Source organism: Amborella trichopoda, chromosome 9, assembly GCF_054954075.1.
Source record: "Amborella trichopoda isolate Santa Cruz 75 chromosome 9, AtrichopodaSantaCruz75HAP2 v2.0, whole genome shotgun sequence".
Taxonomy (NCBI): Eukaryota; Viridiplantae; Streptophyta; class Magnoliopsida; order Amborellales; family Amborellaceae; genus Amborella; species Amborella trichopoda.
Window position 1 is genome coordinate 46,976,687 of NC_142344.1, and position 20,069 is coordinate 46,996,755.

Consider the following 20,069-nt stretch of genomic DNA (forward strand, 5'->3'; position numbering starts at 1 on the left):
AATGGTATGGGAGATTGAGAGTGACGGAGTTTTCACTGTTATGTCATGTTATAATATTCTGTTTTACGATCGATGCAGATAGTCTTGCCTTCGTACTACCCAAGTTTGGAAATGGCCGATACCTCACAAAGTTCAAGTCTTTATTTGGTTGATGATTATGAGCAATGTTTTCACTATCGATAACCTCATAAAAAGGGGAAAGATTTTACCAAATGTATGCCTATTGTGTAAATCTGATAGTAAATATGGTGCGCATCTCTTCATATTGCCCTTTCACGGTGCAAATTTGGTATTGGTTGTTTGGTATTTTAGAGATAAATTTGGTTCTTACCCAATCAGTGGAGGGTATTTTCTCTCAATTTTCCTTACAAGGTAGGTAAGATTATTTGGAGGTTAGCTAAAGGAGTCATTCTCTGAGAAGTTTGGAAAGAAAGGAATAGAATGACTTTCGAAGTGGTCTCTCTGTCTCTAGACAGACTGATCCATTCTATTAAACTTTCTATTTGGTCATGGCTCTCTGTGTTAAAAAAAGGGTGGGGTATCTCAAAGGTTGATGTCTTGGTAAATTTACACAACCTTTTCCTTCTAGGTTCTGTTAATAATAGACCAAAATGTGTTTGGACTGAGCCTCTTGTGGGTAGTCTGAAACTCAATTTTGATGGTAGCTTTTTCGGTAATTATGGGACAACAGGTATTGGTGGAGTCTTGTGTGATTGCTTTGGTAACATCATTTTTTCGTATGTTGGGCTGATAGGTTGTGTAACCGCAAATTTTGCGGAGCTAAGTGCGCTATTCCATGATTTGAAGATGTTTATTGAAAGAAATTGTGGCAATAACTGCTGAATAGAAGGGGATTCGCTCAATGTGATTAGGTGGTGCAATAAGGAACAACATGTTCCATGGGAATTTCGGCGTTATGGTTACGGGTCATGGACTTGGCTTCCTCCACAGTCACTTTTCTCATGTTTATCGTGAAGCCAATTCTGTGGCGGATATGCTGGCAAAGGGTGGCGCTCATTTGCCTTCTCTTGTTATTTCTACTGATGTAATCACATCTCCTTAATATTCAATAAAAGTAGTAACATTTATCAAAAAACAAATACACAACATTATGGATATGTATGGGTATAGGTATCTAGTTAGTAATTATCAATAACGGTTGGTATCTATCCAAAACTGTTATTAGCCGTATATTTATACACGTCTTGTACATTCTTAATTATCATTGAGTATACAAAAAGTTCTCGCAATATCTTGAGTTTTTCACAATCAATATATATATATATATAGTAAAAATATATTTATACATATAATTTTTTGCTTGAGCCTAAAAGACCAAAACTTCAGCCAAAGTTGACCGAAGCGACAGCAACAAGCTTCGCTTCGCCCGTGGCGAAGAGAATACGAAGGGTTTAACGCTCACATGCAAATAGAAGTTTTCGTGTACCAAGTGCATCTACCATACAAACCCTGCGTAGCATGTGGTTTACCATCCATAATAAAGCATCCACCGTCCGTTCTCATGATGGAGACAAACCCATTCTTTCTAACTAGGAGATTCACCATATTTCACCCTGGAAATACGATCCATCGAGAACATGTCAAAAATGGCTTGGATGCATATCGCATACCACAAAAAGTACCTCCTAATACCTTTATTATGTCTGCATACAAATAACTCACAATCACCTCAAACCATGTAAAATTTGATAAGAGTATAATAAATATAAAAACATTTCATTTTGACTCCACCCGATTTCATATTCAACGGTCAAGGTGATTATAACCTCGGTATATTTTGTTGTATATTGATTCCAAAGTTATTGAGGCTAAACAAAAATTGACAAGAGGGTTACCCTTCTTCCAAAGTTGGGTATACATGATTTGAGGCAAAACATGTGCACAATATACACTATCAGAAAAAATGTTTTGATAGGGTTGCAGCCTATGAAGATAAGTAAAGCCTCACCCCAAAACTCACTGAAAATGACAGTTCTAGCGTCGGGAAATCTTCAAATCGATCATCTCGGCTTTGATCATTATAGTTGTGAAAAAATTTAAGATTTCAACCCCTAAAAATAGTATATAGTGTAACATATTATTTAAACCGTCTATTTCACCCTAAAAATAAAAGTATTTATCAATGTTGTTATTTTCACTTGGCTTCGGGCTAAACACCCAAAGTCTTCGAGTTTTGCCTCTCCAGCATAGCGAACCGAATAGCTATGAGTGTTCTAATTTATGGGCAAGCTTTATATGCTTCCTTTACAACATAAAACTTATATACTTCTCCTCATTCAACCGTCCATTCTGAATGAAAGGCTAAAATTGCCCCAATCACAATGTCACATCTTTATACAATTTTTTTTTTTTTTTCTATGCACTATTTTGATACCAAATTTTGGATGTTCAATCCTCCATCAAGCTCGCACTAACAAAAAATATAAAAACTATATTTTCAATAAAATAAAATAACCAAAATAACCTTAAAAGCTTCAAGGGGTATTTTACTCATTATATTTTATCAAAAAATTATTTTTTAATATTTTTTTATAAATGCGCCTCAATGAAAGATGGCACATACCAAATTTCATATTCATACAATTTGTACAAAAAAATTTAAAAATAAAATAATTTGAGACGTCAGATCTACGATCAAACGGTGAATAGCTCTCTTGATCAAAATTGGATGGCTAGATGGTAAAGAATGCATAGATCTTCTACGCAACCTTTCGCTTAGGGGTTGCTATTAAGACTTTGCTAATGCGTAAAACTGAAAACTATGAATGCCACGTATAAAAAGCAGTACAAAACCAAAAACACCACCTTACCTACTTTGCACATATAAAGACAACTCCAAAAAAAGGTAATACAACCCCACCGACTTTGACATGGGTAGAAAAGTATTGAAATGTTTTAAATGTAAAAGAATTATTGAAGTAATTTTCACTACTATGCTGCTAACTCCAAGGCATTAAAAATAAAATTAAAATTAGAAGTATTAAAATACTACTTTAACTATTTTATTTATTATTAACTATAGTTATTAAATGTAGTAAAAAAATTTATTTATTATTATTATTATTTATTATTTTTAAAAAAATTTAAAATATAATTCTATTTATTTTAATTTTAAAAAAAAAAACCCAAAATCTTCTTCCAAATCAATCGAAATAACGAATTGCTTAGACCAAACCGAAACAAGCTCCGAAACAAATCGAACATTGGTATTCACATATTACCATTTTTTGAGCTTCAATTTTATTTTAGGTGTTGGAAATCAATTTTAGCACCATCATGAAGACTTTCAATTCCCAAAGTACTTTTTGGACAAAGATCCGAGGCGAGGCTTTACTTTGGAAAAGGCTTTATAAAATTGCATCCTATACTATCATCCAAATGACCGTAGAGAATCTCTTGTCACGAGTGTCATCACCATCCAACCTGTAAGTGAACAAGGATGGAGATCAGGTGGAAACCACGTGGAAAAAACACGATGGTTCAAAGTCTCAATTACCTTCCATCCCTTGATGGTGAAAGACACTCGTGACCATAACTTTTCAATGGTCATATAAATTATCCTAGCTTCTACCGTAAGTTAACTCAACTTCTTGAAGAAAAAAGTGTATGAGGTGTCAACCTTATAATTGAAGTACACCCGAAAAAAAAAAAAACCAATTCCTCTACAAGAGATTGTTATGATTCAAAAACCCTCCAATTTAATTGCATGGATATGACAAAATAAAAATAAAAATACATAGCCCAAAAATAACACATCCTTTAATAAATTATTTAGACAACTTATTTTCAAGATTTCTTAATGTCTATAGATATGCTCGATCTGTAATATTTTAAAATTTTTAAAATTTATAATTAAAAACTGAAATTGATTTTCCAACTTCATAAAAGTTTCCAACTCTAAAACTATTATATCCAAATAAAATTTAGGGATACCCATTATACAAACCTCACCCTTAAATTTCCAAAACATCTCAAGTTTTTTGGTATTTATCTTGGCACGTGATTTCTAAGAATGAGAATCAGATTTCGCCACCTCCACCACCAACAATAGGTGTATACTTGGTTGATGGATGAAGCGGAAGCTGCTCTATGGGGTAGGATAAAAACTGTTGCTTCCCATTTAAAGTCAATTTACTGGAAGCTAGAGGAAGCCATGACTTCCAAAACAGCATCGCCCTTATCATTAATAAACATGGATATACATGGCATATCTCATTCAGTCACAGTCTCTCTCACACAGACATGCTGGTGGATGTATTTTTCAATTCCTCCCCCCCCTCTCTCTCTCTCTCCCCTGTCTCTCTCTCTAACATATTTGCATCCAATGTTGAACAATACCCATCCATCAAATCTGATCCTTGCCTACTTATGCCCACTGCCCACCCTCAAGCCTCCACCAAGAGATGATACAACACAAGGTAAAAACAAGACAATCAAGACTGGTGTGCCCCGAAAGGCTCGTAAAGAAGACAACATACACTGCTACTAGAATTCATTTGGAGCCCTCTTAACCAAAGTCTATTGGAAACCCTACATCCCTTTCTCTCTATGAGGGCTGCAAACACTGGCCAATCATTCCCACATGCAGCCCTCCTACAATGCATGTTGACCATTTAAATGCTTCAACGATTTAAAGAAAAATAAAAAGACACTAAGAGAGAGCAAGACCACGTAAAATTACAAAAGGCTAAACAGGAGAGAAAAAAGAGGTTATGTTTTACCCTTTCTCCTACACAAACATCGCACAGGCGAATGAAACACACTCACCTGAGCTCACTTGATGGTGATATAGCGATTGGTCCCATGCTTTGCCCAATGGTCCTTGAGATCAAGAGGCACCGATAGGTCATGGCCCTCAGCTGCAAGCCTGCTCAGCAACTTGGTAAACGCGCTTCCACTCATCTTCCTCCCCCCAACACGGGCATGCCTCTTGTTAGGCATCACAGGTAATGGGTACATCGAAATCTGAGTAGTGCAACAAGCGGACTGCCACCCTCCATTACCCCACTTATAGCACTGTTGCAAAACCCCAGTGCACGAACACACTGGAATAGGCATTGTTGAGTCATCAAACGTCACCTGATTCAACCCCAAATCCTGACTCTTCCACTCTTGCTTCGCCACTGACAGTTGCTTGTTCAAGTCATCTGACCCCCCTTGCTTCTTCGACCTACGCTGCCTCGGTCCACCTGCCTTTTTAGCCTGGTGGGGGGCCTTGTTTGCACCCTCTTTTCTCGGTCTCTTTGCTCGCTTAGGCTTCACATTTAGAGCAGGCTCAGAGGAAGATATTGGGTAGGCTTCGGTGACATTGTGGTGGTTAGGTTGGGAATTATCACGAGGTGGGTACGAAGAGTTGGGGTCGACATGGGCCCTAGGGGCTCGAGGCATGGCTCCAGGGGGGCCTTGCTGCTGGCCCGTGCCCATACCATAATCGCGAGCATATTCCAGGGCAGCGATGGCGGCATCACGCTCTTGGAGGGCGGTGTTGCGCTCGGCATAGGCGGCATCACGCTGGCTGATGGCAAGGTCACGCTCGGCGAGGGCCGCCCGCTTGTCAGATAGGGCCGCATTGCGCTCCTGGATGGCGGCGTCACGCTCCGCCATCAGGGCCATCAGCTTAAAGGCCGGGTGGTCCTTCATGGACTGTTGGGGAGCGTTCCACTGAGCCAAAAGATCCAGTTTTTTTGAATGAGCAATTGCCTCTTCCTTTCTTTTGCTAAAGAATTCGAGTTCGTTTTTTCTTTGGTTTTTGTTCTTTGGGTGGGGTCAAATGTGCTTTTTGTGTGTCTCTCTCTCCTTCAAATCTATAGTTGAGCTAATGGATCTTTATGTAGGGTTTTGGAGTTCTCAGTCGCTGGCTGGAACTTGAGGCTGAAGAGAATGGGTTTCTGTGGAATAACGGAGAATGGAAAGAGTGGTGATCGTTGTATTTTACGAGCGGTGGAGGTTTAATACAAGAAAGAATAAAAGATGTTACTTTCAGTTTATTTATTAATACCTGGCTGTGGCCAAGCATGGCCTTGTATTGATCTGGTTTGTGTCGCCCATTTTCTCTCTGACCTTCGTCCATCTCCCATTCACTTCCTTAATCAGGCAAAAGGAAATTTTCTGCCTGCCATGAGAGATTCTCAGATCTGGCTGGTGCAAGAAAGCGTGCAAACCATTAGGAATTTAGGATTACAAGTAGCAAAAGCCAATCAACCAAAAAAATAAAGCATACATTCCATTCAAAGCAGAGCTTTTAGATACAAGATTCTGATTTTTACTTGCAAAAAATAAAAATAAAAACAATTCAATAATTCAATGCATCAATTGGCAGAACATGCAAAGAGATGCTGCCATAGTTTGTGATTACAAACCCAATATGCACCATGTTTTTTCTCTTACTTTAAACAGACACCTGGTTTTGGTTTCAGCAATTGGGCATAACAGAACTTCGGTCAATGAGCAGTGTATATGTATAGATAGAGAAATCCTCTGGTGTGCACCACCTAGGAACAAGGAAGAGTGGTAATCAAATGCCAACAAACCAGAGGCGGTTCATTAGGTAAATGTTTCACTTCAATAAATGTGCATAAGATGAGGAACTGTGCCAAATAGGCCCTAAATTGTAGCAACGGACAAGAATAAACAACTAGAAGAGGGGGAGTGTGAACAGTGACTCAATATTCATTTTTGTTCGTAACATTAAGACTCAAATGAGATTTTTGGCTCCTAAGCAAAGGGGAGTGTGAACAGAGAAGAGCCAACTACTAGATTCCCCATTCCAAGAACTTGATCTCCACATATAAATACTGCACAGATCTTTCCACTAAAGAATAAATTGTACCTAATAAATAAATAAAACCAACTGATGTGCCATAAGTAGGCTGTAAGCTGTTCATGGCCAGGTTCAGACCAGGCCAGGCCAGGTCCGAAGTAGTGTAGGCCAAGGCCCAGCCCGAATTCATGGTAATGAGACCCAAGCTCAAAAAAATGGACCGGCTGGGCCCTATAAAAATATTTAATTACATGTAACAGATTTACTCGAAAAAATCCGTCCAGAAAATATTTGGGCCGACCAGGCCCAACCCAAGGGATTTAGCCTCCAGCATGAAACCAGGCCCAGCCCAAAAGCCCAAGGACCGACAAGGGCCCATTGACAGCCCCAAAAAGCTAGCAGTCTATAAGGCAGATACATTTTAACCTCAAAAGTCACACATGAAGCCCGCCTTTTGAGGCCTCAGGGAGCCTCAAACATGCTAAGTGTTCACTTGCCTTTACACCAATCACTCATAACTTTTATTCCATCATTACAGATAGTTAAGCTAGAGGTTGCAATTAAACTTTGCATATGAAACATACCTTAAATTCATGACTTTTATTCATCTTTAGCTCATCAAGGATTCGAGGCAACTGACCATGGCATCGCCTGATTGACATTTGCAGAACATTCTATTTTCCACTGTCGACAATTTTGTAAAAATTGTAGCTTCAACTAAAAGGTATTTGGACCACCACAAAGCAGCTTCTCATGTAACATGCATTAAAATTCAAATTTTCTGATAATGCAAATCCTAGACAAGGACGTTAGTTGCTTCTGTACACTAAGGCTGATGTACACTATACATTTGAGTATAGTCAAAGTTCTAAATGTAGCCTATCCCTATAATTAGGGTACAGAAAGTAGTTATATCAGTCTATGGCAACCAAATTCAAGGAAATCATGTAAATAGATGGCATTGAACCCAATTTAGCAGCATGAATTTCCACTAATGAATCCCAAACATCAATACCAAACAAAGAAATTTCCTTAGACCCACATGTTGGGTGGACATAATCTTAAACCACCTAATTATGGGGTCGGCAACATGAATCTTGTTCTACCACTTTGCTCATTTCTCATTGCACCCAGGTTCCAATACAACACGTTACAAAGAATGCCCTAGCATGAATATATAGCATAGATTCAGGATTCATGAAAAGATGAGGCAAAGTTTTATATTGGCCACCCTACCCTATCACAACCTTCCTTCTTTATCTAGGCTTGGGACCGGTATGACCGGCTTGGGACCGCCTTGTGGACGGAAATTATGGATCCAAAGTCCGCCCTTGTAAAAAGGTTCCTTTAAAGGAGTTCAACAATTAGTTCGTACCTGGCATCCATTCGGTCTATATAATCCAAAGCTCTAAGCCCCTCCCACCTTACGAATCAAAACAATGAAGGTAGCTTCATAGTTTGTCTTAATTTGGACATCTGTCATGGAAATCCTAGATCATATCCATAAATTACATCCCAACACTCATTGAAGAAAGATGTTGAAAACCACCTGGTCCAAGACATCCACATCTCTGATGTGCAACGAAAGCCATATGACGACCTCATCAGAGCATTGTTCCAGCTCAAAAACAACCAATACCAAAATGCAATAGAAAACCAAACAACGAATTTGTGACTTCCAAATTCCAATCCTCCCCAGTTACATAAAGAGAGTGGAAGACTTGCACATTAAATGGGTAACTTCCACAACATCATCAAACTTATACTCACTTGGACTATGATATTACTAATATGGTGACTTCTATATTAAACATTAACTATATTGTGAAGGAATCTCGTAGATCATATTAAGTACTTAGCATACTAACATGTGAATACACTAATAAAATGTATTTTAAGTCACATTAAATAATGGGACACTTAAAATAAATAGTCATCATCATCGTCATCATTTGCGCCTTATCCCAAATATCTTGGGTCGTCTACACAAATCCTCTTCTGCCATTCCGCTTTATCAAGGGCCATACCGTCAGACAGGCCATAGGTCACCTCCCTTCGCACTACTTCCATCCATGTCCTTTTGGGCCCTTCCTTTATCCTTTTAAAGCCTTCCACTTGAACCAAATTGCCTCTCCTAACCGGGTGTGGTTCTAGAGTAACTTTGCACATGGCCAAACCACTTGAGTCTACTTTCCCTCATATTATTGCCTCTTGGAACCAGCACTAAGATCTCTCTGATGTGTTCATATATATTATCAAAAAGCGGATAAAATCTGAAGTATTACTACTTCATTCCTCACAAATATACAATGAAGGCATGCATATAGAAAATAGAAGTATGTGCCACATTTGTTTCCAACGTAAATTATAACAGTAGTCTAAAAGGAGATATACCATTGCCGATGCTGCTTGTCTCCAAGAGTAGTAGCCTAGCTGGTTACAACATAAGATTTCTCTAAGGCCAGGGATTTGTTAGTCATTGATTCAAAGAATGTATATGTGAATGGGGAATCTCAAGACATTTGGTAGAAGACTGAACCACACACGTTCCAAGTTCATTTTGTGTATAAAAACATGGCAAAACAGCAAAACATGGTGATGCTCCCTAAGACTGGTATATGATCCACGCAAAAATAGGAGTGTTGGAATCAAGTTGACAAGTGTGGTGCATCTTCAAGAATTGTTCCTAACACTGAATGCATACAAGATCATAACAATGTCAGAAAAAGTTTCCCATAAGAATCACGTGCCTTATCAGAATGATGAAATGTGCAAACAATAATGTGAAAAGACATGCTGCTCCCATAGGAGCTTGCTGTCCATTTGTTACCTTTGATAAAGCTAAGAGTATTTTTTGGACCCCATACTATGGGGAGAGGAAATCTTTTGAACCCAGTGACCAATATCAAAAAAGAAAAGTTCAACTTGCAGAGTCTCTGTGCTTGAAAAAATAATGACCCAAAATTGAATAGGATTTGTCCAATTTTGGGAGGGAAAGACAGTGTTGAAGAACTCAAAATCCATTTTTTAATAAATAATCATTTGCAGATTCTTAGGTGGAACATAAAAATTTCAGATCAAAAAATCCTCTCAAGTAGCTCTTCTGCCGAAGGGAGTTAATGTACATTATGCTCCAGCAAGAGCATGTTGTACCATGCTCAACAATAATTTCATAGGGCACGATCACTCAGACGTAGCCTTTGCGAAGTATGTATAAGCCACTTGATACCTAATATCTCATGCCAACAAATTTCACATTGCAAAGGATATCCAAGAAGACAACAGGTGCACATATTCCAGAAACAATTCTACATTAAACAAAAGTGGATATCTAATCTTAAGTTATTGGAAAAGTTCGAACCCTTAGAAGGATAAGCACCAAATGGGATGGTATCTTTGCGCTCATCCCACCAAGTTATGCTTCATAATAGGTCTTGGCTAGTCAGCAGCAGATTTCAAAGAAAAACGCAATACAGCCAATGTCAAACAATGAAGAGAATATTATGTCTAAAGTGACAAAGCATCAAGTTACATTTTCAAGCAACCATGGGCAAGCTTGGATATCATATTAATAAAGCTCGTTACTCAAAAAACTTGCAAGTTCCCTGGATATGCATTGAGAAAAATTAAAGTTTTATCTCTCGTCTCAGAAAGTTGTTAGGGTGCTTTGTAAGTGTTTTGTCAATAGCGGCCCTGCTCTCTCTCTCTCTCTCTCTCTCTCTCTCTCTCACACACACACACACACACACACAATGTGTGTGTCAAGAAATAGGGTATATCTATGTGTGTGTATCCAAAACAGGTACAAGAAGACACAGCAAGTGCGTGCGTGTGGGTGTGTATCAAGAAATAGGGTTTATCAGTGTGTGTATCAAGAAATGGGGAAAAGAAGACATAACATGAACATGGAATCACCTGAATTCATGCCCCCATAGAGCTAGCACCAAACTCCATCCCAATCATTGATCACCAATAAAATTATCCACAAACTCTAGACCCTGGTTCTAATTCATTTCATGATCACAAGAAAGCCCTAATTGCCCTTTCATTTTTTTAACTAGTAAAGATGACTCTGAAACCCTTTAGAAGATATTGCAGATTGTGAAGGATGAGGATAATGGAGTTGATGGGTTAAGGAAGGGACTCAGTAACTGAGAGTTACAAGCAAGCAAGCACCTCAATGCTCTGGTGATTTTAATGACCAGCCTCTACATGAGCTCGGTTGGAGCTACTTGCCAAATCATTGAGATCCCCCACAAGCTCTTGATCTTGTGTTCCAGTTCCATGGATTTGCACAGAGAGAGATGGAGACAGTTTACAGAGACCGTGGTTTCAGATGAGAAAGAGAGAGGCTGGGTTTTTTTCTTCGTACCCTCACCTTGGTACTCCTCTTCTTCTAGTTTCTCATCTTCAATGTCTATGACATCCTCAACAATGGGGGAAAAAAATTGTCCATGATATCTCCTCATCTGGTTCATCTATCTCTTCATCATTACCACGAGCCAAACAGCGGAACAAAAAGGTAACTATTGACCAAGGGCCGCACGCTGCCACCAATCGTAGTGCTCTGCTCCCCCAGGACCTAAAGACTGAATTTGAGCTTGAGCTGGAGCTAGCTGGCTGGCCCCACAGCTGCCCCTCTCAGTACCAAAAACTTGCACTTCAAGGCGCCTCTCAAACAGTTTTATGATGACAATCCAAAAATATTACACCTAAGCTAGCAATTATATATCTCCATTAGAAGACATACGAATTCATTGTCCAAGACTAGCACAAAAAAGGATTTCACTTTCCCATTTTAACTCAGTTGAAGTAAAGGAGGCGATTTGCAAGAGTAGCTATATGGCTAAAAAAGTGATGCAGGAAATTTGTGGGGACTGTAAAATCAACATGAAACAAAGCTAAACACAAGTATAATTTAAAGAAATCTAGGGTTTCTTCTCCATACCCCAAGCTAGGGTTCCAAAAGCTTAAGTTTTTCTCTCTTTCAATTTCTAAAAATCATGTGGAATTCTCCCCTCAAGGCCCACACTTCCTGTATATTATAATTTAATATTCCAAGTACAGAAAGTGTCCAAACAAAATAATACATTGACCCATATATCCTAACTTAAACTTTAAATTCGTAATGACAGTTTTACCCCTATGAACAATACCCATGAACAATGAATGATACCCGTGAAATAATAGAAATATATATAAAAACCCTAGGATTTCTAAAAAAATAAAAACCCCTAGAAATAAGCCATAAAACTAAAACTATACTAGAAATAAGCCCTAAAACTAAAACTATAATATACATCATTTGAAATGGAATAAAAATAAAAAAATAAGGATAATTTTTCCCTCCATCATTCTCCCCTGGTTGGAAAAAACTTGTCATCGAATTTTGAAGTGTGCTAAAACAAATTCAGCATCAAAACCACCTTCTTCAACCTTCTTTTTTCTTGTCAGCTCAAATATTATTCGAGGTAAAAAGAATTCCTCAAGAAATGGATCCTGATCAATGTTCAAAACTGCGAATTCAGCCGCCTAGGCAGTTTGGGTGCCTGGCCGCCTAGGCAACCGCCTAGAGGCATGGTGCTCTCACCAAAATTGAAACCATAGTTGTTGAAAAAGCTTGGAATCGCGGCCGCTTAAAAGATTCTTGTTTTAAGAATCGACGTCCGTACAGTGGGAATTACAGGGGAACGAGATTCCTAAATTTCTGGAATAGTGTCTCAACCAAAATAGATTTGAGATTCATCCACATCTGGAATCGAGATTCCGTCCTCCTTGGAATCGAGATTCCCACCCCCTGGAATCAACACTCGAGGAGTCAAGATTCATTGATATGTGGAATCAAGATTCCAACATCTATGGAATCGAGTTTTTGACATATGTTGAATAGACATATGTTGCAGTTTAGAATCACGATTCCAACATCTTTGGAATCGAATTTCTAACGTGTATGGATCCGAGATCCATGCCAATTTGAAATCGAGAATTACATTAGTATGGAATGAATGCGTTTGACCCCTACCAGGGGTCAAGATTCCAATTATATAGAGTAGGAAGCCCCATACACATCTTGAGCCTTATCAACTTTAGAACCTATATATTTAACCCAAAAAAAAAACTTTAGAACCTATATCAGATGACTCTTATTAGATCCGTAGAGCAAATTTTAAAGTGATTGTGTTGACTATTGAATTTAGGGTCAAATAATCTGCTAGGAAAATTATATACAAAATATATATTTCTAAATTGTGACTTTGACTTCATTATTATATAGACATAATAGGATTATGCATTTCTAAAACATATGGAAGCAAGATTCCATATTGATTGAATCGCACTTCCCTACTTCTATGAACCGACGTACTACACATTGTAGATTCTACAATAGCAATGTATTAAACAAAAATTTGTCAACATTATTTCTAATCCAACAGTTCAATAGTAACCTACCATTTACAATTCAATAGATTCTCATATTGATACAAATCTATTAATATTAAATGAAAACAAGTAAAAGCACCAAACATATATAAGTTTCTATTATATTAGATTTTTTTCAATAATATCCATCATACCATTGAAACACACAATAAAAGCCCCCAAAGATGCACAACATATGAATTATGAATTCATTCACCCAGAACATTACAAAATCAATGAGGAAAAAGATAAAGACACAACTCACTAACAAATAACATATGTTAAACCTACTTTGGTCTCCCCATACAAAACGATCTGCCCAACCCCCCCAAAAGTTGGAAGACAGGATTGCATTCACCTAGGCATGCTCATGAGGTCCCCAAATATCAACATCCATCAAACCATGTTTCTTTCATAAACCTTATCAAATCGTGTTGTACCGATTAGTTCGGAAAAATATCAATATATTTGACACAGGATGAAATCAAAACCAGACCAACCACAAAAAATTTACAATGCATACAGGATTCACCACAAAGCTCCTAACTTTTCATACACCTCTGTGGAAATGTGCATGAAATATTATCTTATCATAATATCTCCAATTAATCTATGAAAAGATGAATAACAAAGGTTTGAAAGACTAAGTTCATCAACCACCCACAGCCTTTTATCTCGCACTACAACATGAAAATTTATAAAACTGCAATTAAGAAAATAATAGATTTATCCACACCAAAAAATATTACTTTAATCCAAAAATCAACTAAAGATTTCAAATTATCCCAACACTTATTTTATTTATTTTTGGGTAGATCAGTGGGGAATACAGGCCCCTACCCGTTTTTAGAAATAATTAGCGGTTTTCGAATGCGTCAGTGGAAAGGGAAACCTAGACTGGTAGCTGAGGCTCAAGTGGTGCTACCACCACGACCTCAACCCCATTCCCAAAAGTGGGTAACTCAATGGGGACTTGGGCACCTACCCTTTGGTAAGAATGGAGTCAAAGACCTCATCATGGGCACAGAAAGTGTTTTCATCCTACGTATTCTTTGCTCTCCGTGTTTGTCTAGGATGGGGAGAATAAACAATTCAAAGGACAAGTCAAGTTTACCTTATAACTCTTATATGCATGTGCTTGCATCACCTAACATTGATTGCAGCAGTTAAAAGTTTGGAAAGGTCATGACACTGCCTTTTACTTTGCTATAATAGAAATGCATGCATGATTTAAGTTATACAATCCATATGCATTAGTTTTCTGAAAATAATTTTCCTTTTTGTATCATAGTTCAGCAGTAGGATCAAAGTTGCGATGTAGTACTGCAATCATGAACACCTAGTAACAATACTCACACTAGTAACAAATCCACAGCATTCTTTCTGACTTCCATTTTTTTTTTTTAATGCGTTTTCTGAGTTTCAATATTTTGCACTCACAATATTAAAACTTCCAATAACCACATCACCAATCACATATCAGCGACCCACACAAAATTCCATACAATAGTTACACAAGGAATTTGTTTTTAATCAAAAAAGAAATAACTAAAACAGATATATTAATCACAATTTCCATGGTGTTCTTTATGAGTTCCACTTTTTTCTGATAAATGAAACAGCTATAAATTTTTAATAATAAATTTCATAACTTGGTTGATGACTCAATTAAGGTATCAATTCAATCAGGAGAAGCCCTCAATCCTGAATTATGAATTACACCTTATGTAGAACACAAACCGTAATCGTTCAAAGCTCTTTGATATATTCTTTTTTTCACTCACTCTTCCTGATATGTAATAACAGCATTTAAACATACATGCATACATATAAGATTGATTGCTATGATACATGCTGAATGTATCCTCAATCATCCATTGTTAACAGCAGATGGTTGAGATGATTCATTCTTAGCTCAAGTGGAAAGAGACAGATGTCAGCAAAGGAAAGGCTCATCTCAGCACTCTATTATAGACAACAGACAGTAGAAATTACATGCACAATGCTGCTTGCACGCTGTAGGCAACATTGCATATGTGGTTGAGAGGAATTTTGCACTTTGAGGACTCACCCTGAGTCGTTTTCTTACTGCTTGATGATTTGTTTGGATTTCCTCTAGGCAGCAAATGGCCTGTGTGGACAAATCTACGTACACACAGGAAACCAACACTCAGATAGGTCAAACATATGTCACGTTATGAGTACTCCTCTAGAGCACAATAAGAGATGCATGGTGCACAAGACACAAAGAACATTTGTTGTATGGGATGAAACTGCTTATCCCACAGTGAAATCTCAAGGTATTTGATCAAATAAATGCAACCACTTATAAATGAATCCATCATTACACCGGATCAAATATCACCTGTGTGGTGGAGCTGACTTACTTCATGAAAAGACAGATTACAAAAGGAAGAATTTTCAACCTAAGAAAGAAAAGATACAACAAAAATACGGCACAAGGATCAAGTGCAAGTGATAAGAAAGTCTCTTCATATCAAAGAACTGGTTATGCAGAGCTCATTCGCTAGGACTAGAATGCATGTAGGAAGATATGTAGTTATCATAACAGCTGGAACTGACAGAGTAGGTTGGCTTGAGAAAGTAGCAGTGAGGAGTCCAAGCATAAGTTAAAAAAAGATGCCTATAGAAAGAAAATTTAAAGCCCCATTAAACCCATCATCATCATCATCCAAGCCCCATTGAACCTATGAGAGTCAACAATTTTCCTGAGACCCAAGAAGGCCACCTAATATCATAGTACATAACTACATTTGCAAAGGAAAAAGCGCATATTCTTGTGTTTGCTTCTGTTTAGTTTAGCGCCCAATATAAGCTAAAGCTAACCAGACTAGATGCCATATGATCCTCATCCTAGACCTTAAGTATCAAGGTTCATGTCAACACTAATATTACACGGAGCCGTGAGTAGTAATTGATATCCTCAAACTCTAGCATTGCAAATTAGTATCAACCAATGATCACATCATTTCAGTTACTTCTTGCTAATATACTTGCAAGAAAAGTATGAGATCCCTGTTAATGACAACCACGAAGGCATTGCTATGCTAATTTTAGCAAGACGGTTGGATTTTGAGGTTGATAAAGTGATAATTGTTTTTTTAAAATCATATTTGCTTCCTAGCCTCCTTCAGAACTTTCACTGATTTGGGGGAAGACTTCAGGGTTTTTTTCTGATTAAGAAAATTCAAGTTCAAAGACAGTAAAGCTAACAATAAATAACTATGAATCGAGTAAAATATTTAAGAACATTAACAGAAAATGTAGAATCTTTCAAAATGAAACCACTACATTGCCACTGACATTTTGGCATCATTATGGACATATAATTTTGTATTTATAAAAACTCTGTTTGGTGGAAAACATACCAAAAAAAAGAGTAAAATTTTGATTTAATTAATTAGAGAGGAAAATGTTTCACAGAGAGAATGGAAGAACACAAATCTATATAAATCTAGATTCGACAAATTTAGATCTCGTATTTTAATCAGAATCTTTATCAGTAAATGAATTCCTAAAAAAATAGAAAATTTAATACCCACCACAATACTTAGAAGTTAAAACCACTCCTTAACTTCAGCCCTCAAAATATGGACAATTGCATGGCCTACCATATATAGAATCTTTCTCAATAACTTGCAATTTTGCCCAATGAGGAGACATTAAAGCAGGTGCTTAAGAGAGGAAAAATAAATTTACCAAATAAAAAATAAACAAAATAGCACTGGTTCAATTTTAACATGGCTTTGCTTTGGTATAGAGAATGAAGCCGAAGGCTTTGGCTTTGCTTTATTATGGAGACTGAAGCCAAAGCCTTCGGCCTCCTCAGCTGAAGTGAAGCAAATTTAATTGAACTAGCAGTTTAAATAAAAAATAAATAAGGTACAATGATCCAACTTACATTAACAGATTGACTATGCATTCACGCCAATCCATTTTTTTTGGATTGCATGACATTCATAGTGTATATGAAATTCCAATATGCCAGCAAGATTGCTGCATATTGCTTAAGTGGTAGTACGCAACTGGAAAAATGCATTTAGCACAAATTGCCAGAGCCTCAGGGGACTAACTCGTCATGAGACTTGATCATAGACAATTAACTATTTAGAGGCAGACGAAGGACATATGAGTTGGGGAAAGGACACAAAATTCCCTGGATTACTCTTTCTTCTTCTTTTTCCTGATTCTTTACTATCAATTTCATTGTTTGTATGAAGGTATACAAACAACTCCCTGGATTACTAAATTAGCAAAAGGAGAAATCATGAAGATCTGATCTAGTTAAAGATAGCATGCTATGTATATAGGTCATGGGAAAAAAGAAAAAGAAAAAGTGAACTATGTTTCATCAAAGAAAAGTTCACTTATGTCCAAAACTACGACACAATAAAAACAAATAAAGTGCCCAAGCATATCTTGCCTATTGAGACACTATAAATCTTTTTCAACCCTTATAAAATGATACATTATTACTATTGGACTGTAGCTCGGATTGAGGTCAGGGACTAGCCATGGTAGTATGGTACAACTCCATCCCATAACTTTGACAGAATATAGCAATGTCATCATATCCTATGAAGTTCCACAACAGAAACTTCATACTATAGCATTGAAGCAGCCTTTTACCTAGGATCTGCACTGCTGAAGGCCGAAGTAATAGGGGCAAGCAGTAGAGAGAACAATAACAAAGTCGACATCCTCCTATAAATCTAGCTGAAAAGATAACTGGGAGCCCAACAAAGAGTGTATCTGTGTGTGTAGACAGAAAGAGAGAGAAAGGGGAGAGTATTAAAATCCATAAAGCATAAGATCAAGGTCTAGTTTTTTCACTCATTGAGCAATTATTCTAATCCAATTATCAAAAACTGCAGTGCTTGTACCTTTTTTTCCCTTTCTCTTCTTTGCCGGCACAAAACCTCTGTGTGTGCATTTTTGTATGTTGTAATCTCTCCTCTTAATACACAGTAAACAGTTTCAAAAAAAAAAACCACACAAGTACAACCAGTTCTAGGATCGTAATAGTGCAGGTGCTCAAATTTTCCATGAGAAAACATGATGTTCACATATAGGAGTACCTACCAGACTCTAGTCAGCAAAACAAGCTCAAAAGCTCACAGTATAAGGGATTCACAATAGAACCTTTCATGATGATGACTGTTATAAACCTTAAGAGTGTCACCACAGTATAACATCTCGATATACTCCAAGTTGTCAACCACTGATTGGAGTTTTAGTTTACATGTTCAGAAAATTTTAGGTTTTTTACTGTTATCAACAAGAAAATAAGTTTTTATACTGTCTTTAAATCTACAGCCCCAATTATACGAAGAAAATACCATCAACTAACTCATCTTCAAAATACACCAACAAGTTATTCCCAATTACACAATATTGCACAAATGAAAAGCCATAAGAAATAAATAACAGTAAGAAATCACAAACCCAACAGGTGGCGACCATGAATTCTTGAGCATGAATAGTTTTGCATGATCATTTGGGCATATAACACATAAGATATTAGATTAGGGTTGAAAATTGAAAATTTACAAGATGAAAGCCTAGCATAATAAGGACACTAAGTGAGGCCATTTAGCCCCATCACAAACCCTAGCATCATGGAATCATACTTGAACCAAAAGCAACCATTCCAAAACCCTAGTTTCTGGAAATCAAACTCTGGATGAATGATAGCAAAGCAGATCAATACATGTTCAAATCCCGCCATTTCTATTGTAAACGAAACAAAAAACAACGCAGATAAGGGAAGGATAATACGGTTAATCGGTGACCTAGGTAGAGAGAGAAAGTTAACGACAAAGGGGGGAGAGAGAAAACACACACCTGCAAAGCCAATAGCAGCTTGAAAACCCTCAAAACTACTCCTTTCTCTCTCTATAACTCGCTTTCTCTCTCCTATTTATAAGCATCAAATTGGGAGAAGAGGGAGGCCTGGTAGAGCAAAGGGGAGGTGTCTGCCTGTCCTGGTTCTAATCCTCTTTCTCTCTCTACACTATTTCTTCGACATTTTATAGGGGTAAAATGGGAAAATATCGACAAAATTGAATGGCTTTTATGCGCAAGTTTGAAAAGTCCTTGTTATTTGAGTAATGACGATAACATCCTTCGCTATAGCGTACCGTTTTGGAGTTTTGTGGTTTGTAGAGAGTATATGAAATTCCATTGTAATGTGATCATGGGATCATCTCCATCGAATAAATGCGTTGGACGGTGACAAATGAGTGACTATAAATTCAAAATTTAAATCTTATTGCGCATTTTACCTACATTCACACTTTTTAATGAACTTTAATATTTCCCATTCTCGATGTATTTATAATTTATGAATAAGGAATGTATGACACACTAGCATTGCTAGGCACCTTCATAACAACTATTACATGTATAGATGGAACCTTGGGGTGTTGTTCTCAGTTAAAAAATATACTATATATGTATTAAGTCTAAAATATTGTCATCAATCCATTTAAGCATATAGAATATAATTCAGTTTTTTTTATTTTTTCAATAAATCTCATTTTAATAATATTTCCCTAGGTCTCGCTACTAAGAAGAAGTTCATTTCTTAAAATATCCCATATATGTAGGTGGAAAGGGTCACATTTATCCTGATCAGAGCAAGTTTCTTTTTGAGTGGATGAGCGATAGACGAAGGGTCACATTTATCCCGATTAGAGCAAGTTTCTTTTTGAGTAGATGAGCGATAGTTCTAATCCACCTAGTCGGCTCTTTGAAATTCTTTTGTAATTAAAAATATTAAAACAGGAGGTTCATGGGGAGGGGGAAGCGTAAAGTATGGGAACCAGGTGAGTATGGTGGATCTTTA

General features: G+C 37.2%; 1 protein-coding gene across 24 annotated transcripts; it reads right to left on the minus strand.

Annotated features, from left to right (window-relative positions):
• Window positions 1–1,440: 1,440 nt before the first annotated feature.
• LOC18442717 (barley B recombinant-like protein D) lies at window positions 1,441–19,225 on the minus strand. 24 transcript variants are annotated; one of them, XM_088846455.1, is made up of 7 exons: window positions 19,067–19,225; window positions 15,197–15,346; window positions 10,143–10,219; window positions 9,176–9,473; window positions 6,020–6,159; window positions 4,789–5,682; window positions 3,205–3,444 (listed from the first exon to the last, which is right to left on the minus strand). In XM_088846455.1, exons 5-6 carry the CDS (start codon window positions 6,089–6,091, stop codon window positions 4,795–4,797), a joined length of 960 nt encoding a protein of 319 aa, XP_088702581.1. In that variant the 5' UTR covers window positions 6,092–6,159; window positions 9,176–9,473; window positions 10,143–10,219; window positions 15,197–15,346; window positions 19,067–19,225; the 3' UTR covers window positions 3,205–3,444; window positions 4,789–4,794. The 24 variants fall into 24 exon arrangements, with proteins under 24 accessions (XP_088702578.1, XP_088702581.1, XP_088702580.1 ...); XM_088846441.1 differs by lacking the exon at window positions 3,205–3,444 and adding an exon at window positions 6,409–6,512 and having other exon boundaries at window positions 4,180–5,682; window positions 15,273–15,346; XM_088846438.1 differs by lacking the exon at window positions 3,205–3,444 and having other exon boundaries at window positions 4,180–5,682.
• Between the last annotated feature and the right edge of the window lie 844 nt (window positions 19,226–20,069).